This window comes from Engystomops pustulosus, chromosome 3 (genome assembly GCF_040894005.1).
Source record: "Engystomops pustulosus chromosome 3, aEngPut4.maternal, whole genome shotgun sequence".
Taxonomy (NCBI): Eukaryota; Metazoa; Chordata; class Amphibia; order Anura; family Leptodactylidae; genus Engystomops; species Engystomops pustulosus.
This window is the reverse complement of record NC_092413.1, coordinates 32,947,212-32,960,808: the sequence shown is the minus strand read 5'-3', so window position 1 is coordinate 32,960,808 and position 13,597 is coordinate 32,947,212. Positions and strand designations below refer to the sequence as shown.

The 13,597-nt window shown below is 39.9% G+C and overlaps 1 protein-coding gene across 3 annotated transcripts in view; it reads left to right on the top strand.

Moving 5' to 3' along the window:
* The window catches only part of MACROD2 (mono-ADP ribosylhydrolase 2), a 1,393,268-nt gene extending 1,380,104 nt beyond the window's left edge, over positions 1–13,164 (top strand). For 2 of the 3 annotated variants that reach the window (XM_072140441.1, XM_072140439.1), the window contains 3 exons: positions 5,058–5,138; positions 5,522–5,584; positions 12,628–13,164. In XM_072140441.1, the coding sequence (XP_071996542.1) occupies positions 5,058–5,138; positions 5,522–5,584; positions 12,628–12,647 (164 nt within the window). In that variant the 3' untranslated portion in view covers positions 12,648–13,164. The remainder of the gene's footprint in view (positions 1–5,057; positions 5,139–5,521; positions 5,585–12,627) is intronic. The other variant, XM_072140440.1, reaches the window with a different exon arrangement.
* The last annotated feature ends 433 nt before the right edge of the window (positions 13,165–13,597 follow it).

The following is a 13,597-nucleotide window of genomic DNA, read 5'->3' as shown; positions in this document are numbered from 1 at the left end:
AGGGCTGATTTGGCAAGCTCTGTGCAGCCCTGCGTAATCTATATATATATAAAGGAATTATTGTTATTATTACATCTTTGTGCTCCTAGACACTTAATGCCTTTGTTTTGTGTGGGCTTAGATACTGTGCCTAGGCTTAGGTCTGGGACAACCTTCCCAATTATCAGCTGTTCCATCCCAGAGCAGAGGGTTTAAAATACTTTTTCACTGAAGAGAAAAAAGAAGCCTTAGTTATGTCAGTAACTGTCCAAACCCATTGGACGTAGTGATGATATTTAATAGTTTGTTAAGATCTGTCTTATGTTTTCATGGGAGCCATGATGCTTTCTTCACCTTTTACATTTATTGAGGATGTTTCTGTTTATACAAAGTATAAAATAGTAGTGAAACCTTAATACTTCTTGTTACAGTAGTGTATTTACTTATTGGGTGGGCAGGTCTGTTGGATTTCATCTACTTTCTTCCCTTCCATGGCTTGGTTTGATTAAGTTCCCTGGATTCCTCAAATAAAAATTTAAGAGTTTGGTAAAATCTCCATGGCTAACTTGGTGGTTCTGTAAGCCAAGCACTTTTTTCTCATTTGACTTCAGGTTTCATCTCTGAACTGAATTTTTTCTTTTTCTGATTGCAACTATTCAGGGAACAACCCTGACTTGATATGACTTTGAACTTGAGCCTACAGTATACCCAGACTGCGCTTGATCTCCACATGCCCTGACCTCTGCCTGTCTGCGACTATCTTTTGCTTGATGTCCTGGTAGTGTGCACTGGCATCTCCTGTACCACCTGTCCAAGTACTTTGGCCTACTCCTAGCGACATGTACATCGGTTAAAGGGATTACTTGGATAATGTTTTTTGGTCTAGCCACAAGTCAAAATGGTCTGAAGGCATAGTAGGCTCATAAGAAATATCAAGAGAGGCCTGGTTGCCCAACTTTAAATTTGGAAAATGTTAAATTTTTTATAAAAAAAAAAATAATGGGTGGAATATGAATGAGAACAAATACATCATGTCGTGATGGTTGATTCACCGGAAAAGATAATGAGGGAACATGCTGACTTAAGTTAAAAAATATTATAAAATATGGGTACCACATTAATGGAGATAAGATATAGATCTGGAAATTTTTTATTACTTTTCTCCTAGTGTGTGGCACCTTACATCAAATTTATATGGTTTTTCTGCCTTTGTTTGGATCACTACAGTAGGACTATTGGTTGCATTTGATGGACACGCACAGTATGTAACAGCGGGTGTGTTAAGATTCCAGCTTACAACAAGACTCGTAAATTGCAGATTTCACATCAAAGCTGTTATTATATTGCTGCCGATGGGCAATGGGAGTACTTGTTAATTTAAGGCTTTATAATAAGGATGTATCACTTTATGTTCAATGACTGGTTCAGTTTACATAGTGTTTAGACTTATAAAAGACACATCACTGTCTTGTAGCGTATTGATAGACTGTCGGCCAACCAATTTGCTTTACGCTGTCATAGAGTTTTTAGATCAAATGTAAGCAGTGACTGAGTTGACTTGGCCCACACAGTAGCGTAATGTGCCCTTACTATACCTTTCTTCCTTCGTAATGATTGATTGTATACCGCGACTGCCTGAAAAAGAGGTAATTAGGTTCTTTGAAAGGAAAATAAATGAGTGTAGTAGAATTGTATATAAAGGCTACAAACAGCTTGTAGAACATTGTATGTGCAGAAGCTTTGTTCCACCTCATGCAGTGCAAAGGATTCTCGCTAATTTATAGGATATGTCAAAGGACAAATAGGAATTCAGAGGGATTGGACAGATGGATAGAGGTAAAATGTTTGAAAGTAACTGATCACATGTAAAAGACTTTCAACAAGATGTAATTTCTTTAAGAAAATGAACAACATAATTTCAAAAAGTTTTAGGACTCCCAAAAATTGCTTCCAAAAACAAAAGGTCTTCATGGGAGTTTAGGAAACCTTAAAATCCATCACAGAACATTTGGTTTGGAATGGGGGGGAAGGAAAAAGAAAATATTCCGACTGAAAGAAAATGGCAGCAGTGGTATTTTTATGATATTAGGGGAGGGAATTAACCATCAAAAGAACATCACTTAATGGGGCTCATTTACTGAGCGTGCACTTTTGTTGGACTGTGAACCGTTTTCGGGGGTAAAACGGTTTGCACGGGTATAAGAAGTGTGGCGCACTGGGATTGTGGTGCATTCGACCTTTCGGACTGAGTGTCATATTTAACTTTCAAATTGTGCTGCAAGCTAATGCACTTAGATGCACCACTAAAAAGATGGCGAAATCGTATTGAAAATCCTGAGTTTAAGGATGTTTTCCTTGTCTAGATCACAAGCACCTGCTTGTCTTTTGATCTGTTATACTGTATACTCTATTATGCATTTTCTGTTTATCTGACCCCTTTTGCTTGTATCCTTGACTATTTATTGCCTTATGATTCTGTACCTTGTCTGTCTCTCTTGTTTTTAGTCTTTCTGTTCTGTGCATGAACCCAAAATAGGGTCTGTCACCCAGTCTTTGCCTGGGATTTAGGACAGGGCCGGCAAGTAGGTAGGGTCAGAGGTGTTCCCTGTCTTGACATTATGCTTTCTATTGATGATCAATAATTTCTGTATGTAAATAAGGAATATACTCAAATTGTGTTAGTTTTATGAAATCGGAATAAAAAGCTTTTAGTGCCCACACAGTTCAAGTTCCTAACTTTTTATCTCTAAAACAGACAATATTTTACACTTTGATGGATTTAGCACTGTAGATATAAATTTACCTTCTAAACACCATTTAGAGGATGGTCCATCTTCTAAATGGAGAGGTGAGATAAAAAATCTGTCTTTAAGGCTGGGGTCGGTTTTATCTTGTACGAAACCCATGGTAAACAATCATCCTGAGTTTAAGGATGTTTTCCTTGTCTAGATCACAAGCACCTGCTTGTCTTTTGATCTGTTATACTGTATACTCTATTATGCATTTTCTGTTTATCTGACCCCTTTTGCTTGTATCCTTGACTATTTATTGCCTTATGATTCTGTACCTTGTCTGTCTCTCTTGTTTTTAGTCTTTCTGTTCTGTGCATGAACCCAAAATAGGGTCTGTCACCCAGTCTTTGCCTGGGATTTAGGACAGGGCCGGCAAGTAGGTAGGGTCAGAGGTGTTCCCTGTCTTGACATTATGCTTTCTATTGATGATCAATAATTTCTGTATGTAAATAAGGAATATACTCAAATTGTGTTAGTTTTATGAAATCGGAATAAAAAGCTTTTAGTGCCCACACAGTTCAAGTTCCTAACTTTTTATCTCTAAAACAGACAATATTTTACACTTTGATGGATTTAGCACTGTAGATATAAATTTACCTTCTAAACACCATTTAGAGGATGGTCCATCTTCTAAATGGAGAGGTGAGATAAAAAATCTGTCTTTAAGGCTGGGGTCGGTTTTATCTTGTACGAAACCCATGGTAAACAATCATTCTAATTGCTTTTGATTATGAATATGGTCTGGTGATGCTGGGCACCGAGTAAAGCCTCCTGTGCTATGATGCGGTATATGTTGCAAGGTTAACTTTTCTTTCTACCTGCACTTTAAGCATATTCTGCCATTTCAATGGTACAATTTTATTTGCTCTGCATGTATTTACAGGTATGTTGAAGTTTGTATTTAAATGGTTTGTGTAGGCTACTTTATCCATCACAAAAACTGTGTGTGTAGGGGTTAAATGCACATGCCTTTGTGATAGAAACAGGGATTGGAGATTTTGGTTCAAATTACTTTAAAGCAGTACAAATATTTTTTTTTTGGGGGGGGGGGGTTGTCTAATAATCCTTGTCTGACAGCTTTCTGTTAGCACCTGGAAGCCATTATGGATGCAACGGGGGGGCAGGGGGGAGAACTCCTGGACCTACCAAAGGTACTAAAGTTTCCACCAGTAAACGGCAGAAACTGCTCTCGACTTTTAGACCAGATTTGACTTGGTGTAAACCAGTCAAACCTGGTGAAAATCTGGTGTGAGCGGCAAAGCGTCCTTTCGGATTTACTAAGAGTGCGGAGCCTCTTAGGTATTATGTGGAAAGTCATGTTTAGAAGTAGACGAATAATATGTCGAATCACTTCATCTTTCCAACATGATTTACTTTTTAATTGAAAATAAGTAAACAAACAAATTCGGCGTAGTATACCTTTCCATCCAATTTTAAAAGAAAACAAAGAAGAGTTAGGATCTTGAGTTGAGGAAAACTAGATAATGGCAGCTAGTCTGGAATAGTTTCAACTATAAAAAAAAAAACCTGACCATTTTGCGATGTTGTCCTATTTAACAATAATTGTAGGTATTGTGCGCCACAGTGCTGACACGTAGCCAATTATGGGCCATTATTATTAATTGTGGCTCCTTATTCCAGTGTCGGGAAGGCCTCATTCAGACGAATGTAATGGGGACCTTTATCCGGTTTCACCATGCACAGTGCAGTGAGCACACGTTTCTCATCGCACCATGACCGTGCATGGAGAAATATAGGGCATGCCCTGTAGTTATTTGTGTTACGGAGCCGGCCGCTTGCTTTTCTATGGAGAGGGGAGAGCTGCACTCAGTCCTCCTCTCTCCTGCGTGCGGCTGTATACTTGCCCGGGCCGTAGTATATGTTCGTCTTAATGTACCTTAAGTATTAATCTCACACTGAAATATAGGGTTAATAACAAGTACCTTTTCTAGTAATTTTAATAACATGACACCCACCTGCAATGAATAAGAAAACACTTTGCCAAGAAATTATTGGCTCATCATAACTGCGTTCTGCGCTTGTCATATGGGCGATGATGACATCTGTATTTAGTGTCTTATCAATTTTAGTGTTTAAAACTTCAAAATATTCACAATAAGCATGTATAATCCACCTATACATTGTACAGGGAAACCCATTCTATATGGTCACTCTGAACAGCAAAATATAGGATCTGAGAAAAGACAAAAAATCATCTGAATGCACATATTTAAATGATAAATTTACATCTGAATTAAGTGATTATTTTTCTTTTCTGTTTATTAGAATCAAACCATGAAAGTAAGGAGACCATTCCAATTACTGATCCATGCAGTCAACCCGAGGCTGGAGACGTCTCCGAGGATGGTAAAGTCATTGTAATGTCTACATTGATAGAATTATTTGATCTTTATCCTGCCGAAGCTCACTGTCTTGTTGGGGCACATGGGAACAAAGGAAAGTTTGGTAACGAAACTGTATGTTATTAGTGCAGCTGTATATTGGGGGATAATCACTTGGAGTAAACTCCATGTTGTACTCTAACAGCAGACCTCATCTTTAGTAGTAGTCATGAACCCTCAAGCTTCTTGTCCAAAGGTTATGAATGGACTACCCATATTTCACATTTGTTTATCCCTAGAATTCCCCCTTAAATTGCAATTGTAGTCGCAGTCAGTTGCCTTAAAGCCCCAAATCTCTACCAATGGGTCATAGGCATCATTAATCAAGATTTCGCTTTTCTTTTGCAGTTCAAATGCATAGTCAGACCATAGACCCACCACATGATGAGGATGATGAGGGTGATAATACTGGTGAGTATAAACACGATATAATGTTGACGTTATTGGGAGATCACCCACACTGTTCAGTTACTCATAGCAGCCACTATCATGCGATCTGTACAAGCAGTCCCCGACTTACTGGCAACCACTAGTTACAGATGGACTTCTCTGCCCAATGTGGCCTCTGGTGAAGTGCTCTGGATTCTTTACTTTACTTTAGTCTGTAAGGTTTCGGTAATGAAGCCTGATTGATAATCCTTGTTCCCATGACAGAACAAAATTTTAAAAATCCAATTGTTACAGGGACAAAAGAGAGTTGAACTCCCTTGATCTGATATTGTTGAATTTTTTAGACCTCTGTTCTTTAAGGAAATTAACCATCAAAATCCATCATGATAAACCAGGGACATTACTCATAGATCCAGGCACCGTGCCTGTGGTAATCTTCTTATATTTGTTATGCATGGCCTCCATCCTTCTAACATCACCTTTTTATTAGCACACCGTGGCAGGTAAGGTGGGGGAGGTTTAAATTCTCCTACACAGTGTAATAACCTGTGAAAGTACAACAAAGTGGGGCTCTGGAAACATCCCCTAGAGCCCTTCTCATTAGCATAATCTTAAATGTTGATTTTAGAAGGAAAGAGGACATGGATAACAAATATATAAAAATTACCACAGTCACGGTGCCTGGATCTATGAGTAAGTGCCCCTGCTTTATCATGGTAGATTTTGATGATAGACTTCCTTTGAGGGACCTCTGTAGTTTAAAGTTGAAGGATTTAGGGTATACATCACACAGCATAGTTGAAAACAGACCTATAAAAAAACTGAAAAACTTTCATTTAAAAGTGATCTTCTTAGTCAGTGGTCTTCTCAAAGAGAATGGCCAGTATACAAAATAATAGGTGGAACAGAAAACCATCACAAAAATCTGGTCTGGCCAAAGGATTGGTGGCCTACTGGAGAGGTTTTAATTCCCCAATAGACTATGCCCATGGATATTAGCTCAGAGACACGACACGGTAATAAGAAGGCTGTGGTCTTCTCCGACGAAGAACAATCTTTGTCATTTTAAGTATTCTTGAGTTCTGAAAGATGACAGTTTTATTATGGATCGCGTTTGCCTATAAAACGTATCTATAATTTAGTAGCCCGTGCGTACAAGCAGCGAGTATACGGATCTAACCAAATACAAAATTAAACTTTAATTAGCATAAATGAAGCATAGAAACTTAATCTGCAGACTCTTAACTAAAAGATGTGCTCAATACTCCGACTTATTCAACGGTAGAACATAACGCCACAGAGAGACAGCTCTCATAAATTCACCATTATATGTTCATAGAGCAGGGAAGGGAAGTGAGAGACCTGCAGACATATTAAATCACTAAGTGGACTGAACTTTACAATGCATCTCCCTAAGAAAATGACAAACAATTTATACCGTTTAATCCGAAATGTGACACTCTTCTCCTAAATCCCATGGATTCTGGGAAAACGGGGAGTTTATGGCAGTTTTATTGCCTTTGGCTCAAGACTGTCCAAATTAATTTGTGATCTGAGAATAGTAAAAGCGGAAAAAAAAATTGTAACGTATATATATATATTTTTTTCATTGACATCTCCCTCAAGGCGACAATAAAATTTTTGTCAGGTAATATATTTGTTTCAGCATACCTTAATAAACCTGACGAAGCTCAGATTGGTTTCCCATTACCGGTAAAAGGCTTACATGATAACCATCAAATAATTGCTGTCTGAAAACATAATATGCTAAAACATCACATTTGCAAAAGACTTGAAGGATATCTACCATTGTTTTCACTGGTGGTAGACTAGTCCTACTTACAGGCTCCTGATGAATCGTTCTTCTCAAAACTTCTTTTTTACAACCCTGTACATCATGATTCCAGCAAAGATGCTCCGGAAAACCTCACTGAAGCATCTCTGAGCCCTTGTCTTATAAGTTTATTCATTCCACTATTACCATGACAGTAATGGGAAAGTGAATGAATTATAAAGGCAAGGGCTCGTAGGTGCTCCGATGTCATAAGCTGGAGTGCCTCAGACTGATTAGCATAACCCTGTATTACCAAAATTCCCGCGTACAGAATTATAAAAATTTTTAAAAAATGTAAAAAAGTTTTGAGAAGAACGATTCGTCAGGAGCCTGTAAGTAGGACTAGTCTACCATCAGTGAAACCCATGGTAGATCCTTCAAGTCTTTAGCAAATGTGATGTTTTAGCATATTATTATGTTTTCAGACAGCAATTATTTGATAGTAGTCTACTAGTCTACCATCAGTGATACTATATTAGTTATATCTGGTTTTCTGGACTGGATGGATTGGTTTTCTCACCCCCGAGAAATAGATAGATTTAAGCAGTCTGTCCGAGAGTGTATAAAAAAACCAATAATGGTGGCCAGGAGGGGTTACTTAAAAAAATAAACATGTACATACCTTCCACCGCCCTCTCAGCATCCCGCAATCCCTTTTCTCCGGTTCATGCCACATGTAAACAAACAGGGGCACAGAAGCTACTCTGCATTCAACTTCCGGCTGGCCATGGGTTGGGAGGGCATGGCCGAAAGCTAAACATAGAGCGGCTTCTGTGGCCCTGTTGGGCTGGGAGGTAATTATTTTTTAAATAAATCCAAAAGAAGATAAAGGGTCTCCGCACAGCTCAAACTTTGGTGTCTGTCCAACGCAGGTGTATCGGTTAGATGGAAACAAATGGCTAGGAGTGAGTGGGTAATAGACCGCTGCTGCTGAGGTTCCGTGGCAGTGTTGCTCAGCCTGAGCTCAAACAAGTCCGTAATGCAAATAGAGAGAAGAAGAGGCGGCACTCACCAGACCTGTGGAACTACTTCTTTTTATTCAGCAAACGGTGTGGTACAGGGGGAACACTGGAGCCATACGGCGAAGGGCCGTTTCGCGCTCAATAGCGCATCTTCAAGCCGTTGACGTCATCCGCCTGCGACGCGCAGAATATATGCGAGAGCGCCGGCGGCTGTCGTCAAGGAGACAGTGTAAACAAGGTAGGATAAGAAACATGTGCATAGACATTAAAAATACAGCATTGTGGTGTTTAAAAACAAATACAAAAATGTATATATTTATACAGCTTGGGAATGGAAAACGCTAGTGCATAGTTATTACGGGGGTAACGTAACAACTGATAGGAGTACATATTGTAATACGAGATAGAAGGGGGATGGGCACCCGCGTCATAGGAAAACGCTAAAGTCGTTTCTATCATTCATGCCCAGCGGCCCCATAGCATCGAACCTAATGATGCATCTACTTTCGTGTTGCATAAGGATTTTGTTTCTGTTACCTCCTAGAGGATCCGCTGTCACTACTTCAATTCCTGCAAATTTTAAGACGTTAGGATTGCCCTCGTGGTGGGTCCTCACGTGCTCAATCAAACGTGGGCAACCGTTACCGTTTTTTATGGACCTTTGATGTTCCTGGAACCGTACATTAAGTTTACGTATGGTTTTACCTATATAGAAGAAATTGCAAGGGCAATATATGATATATACCACGTAAGTGGATTTACATGAAATAAAGGATGTGACTTTCTGTATTTGTCCCCCAAATTTAACCCATTTTAATTGGCTGTTAAAACGACAACTGCTACATCCCCCACATCTGAAGTTTCCCACAGGCGTGGCTTTATCTAACCATGTAGATTTAGGGGTATGAAAACGACTACTGGTGAGAGCCTTTCTAATGGTGGGCGAGCGTCTGAATGCAATATGGGGACGTGTACCAGTAAAATTGTGTAATTGTGAGTCCTGCTTCAGGATGCTCCAATTTTTCAAAATGGCATCACGTACTACTTTTTCATAGGGACTGAACTCAAAGGAAAACACCATTCTCTCCTTGTTCTTCTCGTTGGTGTGTGCATATGTATTGGTGCTGTCCCTTGTACCTCTCTTAGTTTTCTTAAGGGATCGTAATAACTCCTCCCGTGGTATACCCAGCGCTTTGTTATAAGCCTCATTAATAAGATGTTCGGGATAGTCCCTGGCTCTCAACCTGTCTTTTAATTCTTCAGCTTGTATCGTAAACTGAGTAGCATCATTATTGATTCGCCTCAGCCGTAGGAACTGGCTGTACGAAAGTCCTCTCTTAGTGTGAAGTGGGTGGTGGCTGTGGTAATGGAGAAGTGAGTTAGTAGCTGTGGCCTTGCGAAACACCACGGTACTCAACCCACCCCTCTCCTCCCTGACCTTGACGTCCAGAAAGTCTAATTCACCTCCCCCATATATGGCAGTGAACCGCATGTTCATATAATTGTCAGAATTAAGATAATCAACAAACTGTAAGAATTGCGTGTGTGTGCATTCGTGAAATTCTTACTAATGCCCGTAGGAGTCCTGACTTCGTTAATTTTGTCTGCGAGGGGCTTAGGTTTGTGCTCTCCCATAACGCCTTCATGTTCGACGACGAGTGGTTTGTCCAGAGAACCGGCACGGCGAAGGGTACGCCTGTTGCTTGTACCGTTGCCAACTTGTTTCTCACACGCTTTGAGAACCGGCGCGTCTTTTCTCTGGACAATCCGTTCCTCGTGAACCTGAAGGCGTTCCACAGATATGTGGATGATGTTTTCATCGTATGGGAGGGCACACACACGCAATTCTTACAGTTTGTTGATTATCTTAATTCTGACAATTATATGAACATGCGGTTCACTGCCATATATGGGGGAGGTGAATTAGACTTTCTGGACGTCAAGGTAAGGGAGGAGAGGGGTGGGTTGAGTACCGTGGTGTTTCGCAAGGCCACAGCTACTAACTCACTTCTCCATTACCACAGCCACCACCCACTTCACACTAAGAGAGGACTTCCATACAGCCAGTTCCTACGGCTGAGGCGAATCAATAATGATGCTACTCAGTTTACGATACAAGCTGAAGAATTAAAAGACAGGTTGAGAGCCAGGGACTATCCCGAACATCTTATTAATGAGGCTTATAACAAAGCGCTGGGTATACCACGGGAGGAGTTATTACGATCCCTTAAGAAAACTAAGAGAGGTACAAGGGACAGCACCAATACATATGCACACACCAACGAGAAGAACAAGGAGAGAATGATGTTTTCCTTTGAGTTCAGTCCCTATGAAAAAGTAGTACGTGATGCCATTTTGAAAAATTGGAGCATCCTGAAGCAGGACTCACAATTACACAATTTTACTGGTACACGTCCCCATATTGCATTCAGACGCTCGCCCACCATTAGAAAGGCTCTCACCAGTAGTCGTTTTCATACCCCTAAATCTACATGGTTAGATAAAGCCACGCCTGTGGGAAACTTCAGATGTGGGGGATGTAGCAGTTGTTGTTTTAACAGCCAATTAAAATGGGTTAAATTTGGGGGACAAATACAGAAAGTCACATCCTTTATTTCATGTAAATCCACTTACGTGGTATATATCATATATTGCCCTTGCAATTTCTTCTATATAGGTAAAACTATACGTAAACTTAATGTACGGTTCCAGGAACATCAAAGGTCAATAAAAAACGGTAACGGTTGCCCACGTTTGATTGAGCACGTGAGGACCCACCACGAGGGCAATCCTAACGTCTTAAAATTTGCAGGAATTGAAGTAGTGACAGCGGATCCTCTAGGAGGTAACAGAAACAAAATCCTTATGCAACACGAAAGTAGATGCATCATTAGGTTCGATGCTATGGGGCCGCTGGGCATGAATGATAGAAACGACTTTAGCGTTTTCCTATGACGCGGGTGCCCATCCCCCTTCTATCTCGTATTACAATATGTACTCCTATCAGTTGTTACGTTACCCCCGTAATAACTATGCACTAGCGTTTTCCATTCCCAAGCTGTATAAATATATACATTTTTGTATTTGTTTTTAAACACCACAATGCTGTATTTTTAATGTCTATGCACATGTTTCTTATCCTACCTTGTTTACACTGTCTCCTTGACGACAGCCGCCGGCGCTCTCGCATATATTCTGCGCGTCGCAGGCGGATGACGTCAACGGCTTGAAGATGCGCTAGTGAGCGCGAAACGGCCCGTCGCCGTATGGCTCCAGTGTTCCCCCTGTACCACACCGTTTGCTGAATAAAAAGTAGTAGTTCCACAGGTCTGGTGAATTATTTTTTAAGTAGCCCCCTCCCAACCACCATTTTTTTTATACAGTCTTGGACAACTCTTTTAATTTATAGATAGGAGATAGATAGGTACATAGAAAATAGAAGACAGATATATAGATGGGAAATAGACAAATTGTAGGAGATGGATACCTAGACAGATAGATGATAGATATATAGACAGGAGATGGATGCTAAGCATCTTCACCCGGGCATCCAAGAAGTATTAAAGGAGAGATACATCCTCTGCCCACAGAAGTCCACATACAGGGGCGCTTGGCAAATGCCCAGTGTGCCGCCCCCTAACGGCGTCCCTGCTCTTGACCATACACCTATATGTGCATCTACTTAGCCAATTTGCATTAGACAGTAGGAAACGCCATAGTTCTACACCCCAGTCGAGGTTCTGACCAGACTTACAGGACACTTTACAAGTCTGAAGACTCTCACCTTTCTACTATAGTCCTAGCATCCTGAGCTGCCCTGTGTATATGGATCTCTCATCCCCATACTGTACTGAAGTTCCAGAATTTGCAAAGCAAATCCTGTGTCTGACAATAGTCCAAAGAATTCCATGGAAGAATGAAACATTAAAAGTAGAAAAAAAAAGAATAAGGCGTAACAGCCGAAACACGTCAGTCTGTATGTTGCTCTCTTTGGATACGTGTTCTGTATGTTTTTTAATTTTTTGTTTCCAATAAAGCCATGCTTTCTGAATTTGCGGATAAGTGCCGAGATCGTGTTTGTTCCTTGTCCATTAAAAATCATAGTTTACCCACGGAACAATAAAGAAGCCGCAATAAAATAGTGCAACAATAAGAAAATGTACACATTTGTGCAAAAATAAAACTATGACAGGTCCTGAAATAGATATTGATCCCTCCAACCTAATCTAAGGAATAATTGGACATATTTTTTTTTTTTTTTTTTGTAGTAGCTGGACCAGAAAAATAAGAAGATAAAAAAGAACAAAGAAGCGGGATGAGAGAAGAAACTTCATTCCGGTATTAGAAGACAAGATGTCGCTAGATTGTTGCTTTCAGGGCTAATGGTACATGGTCGGGGTGTTACTTGATTTCCTTCTGATTCTCTTTGCACAATATAAATTTGATGCATTATTTTCCTTTTGCTATTGCCTTTTAGGAATTAGGTCCTCTTATTCTTTCAAACGTTAAAATATATCCAGGAGAAAGTATATGTTCTGGATGATCCGTCATAAGTTTGGAAATTTGATGTTAACGACTGACTTTCGGCTTTATTTCAGTTCTGTTTCTCAAATTTGCTCAGTGATTTGGCCACACGTCATTCATTGTGGACAGATACAATAATTAGTAGAGGCATCCTGTGAAATCTCTTACGCTTCAGTGGATCAGCCTCATGGGTTTCCTAATGTGATTTTTACTCCTTTCTAAGTTAAAACCTGCTAATACATAAGAACTAATAAAATGCACAATTGTTTGAACTGCAAAAATGTCTCACTGTCCTTATTAGCTCTTCTGTATGGAATATTTGGAACATTTTTTGTGTTTTGCTGCATACATCAAAGTCTCTTCAGATAAATATGAAAGCATTTGTAGCTTTATTGTGATGCTAAAGGCATAAAAGTAGGGGGTTTGGTAAGGCTATTTCTATTTGGTCCATGATAAAAAAAAACTGGATCCTTGACTTGAGACTGACCCCCCTTCACTGCAGTGGGGTTTTTTGCATAGGGTTGATCAGGATTGCCTGAGATGAACAGAGCAATATCTATAGGCTTGGGCATCTGGTGCCATTACCATGGTTCCTAATAATTGAAGTGAAACATGTAAGAATGTGACAAGAAATTCAGAATTCTATAAGGTTGTTGCAAATTTCAAAGGAGCAGAAAAATTCCAACCTCATAGGAATCAATAGAACAAAAACAA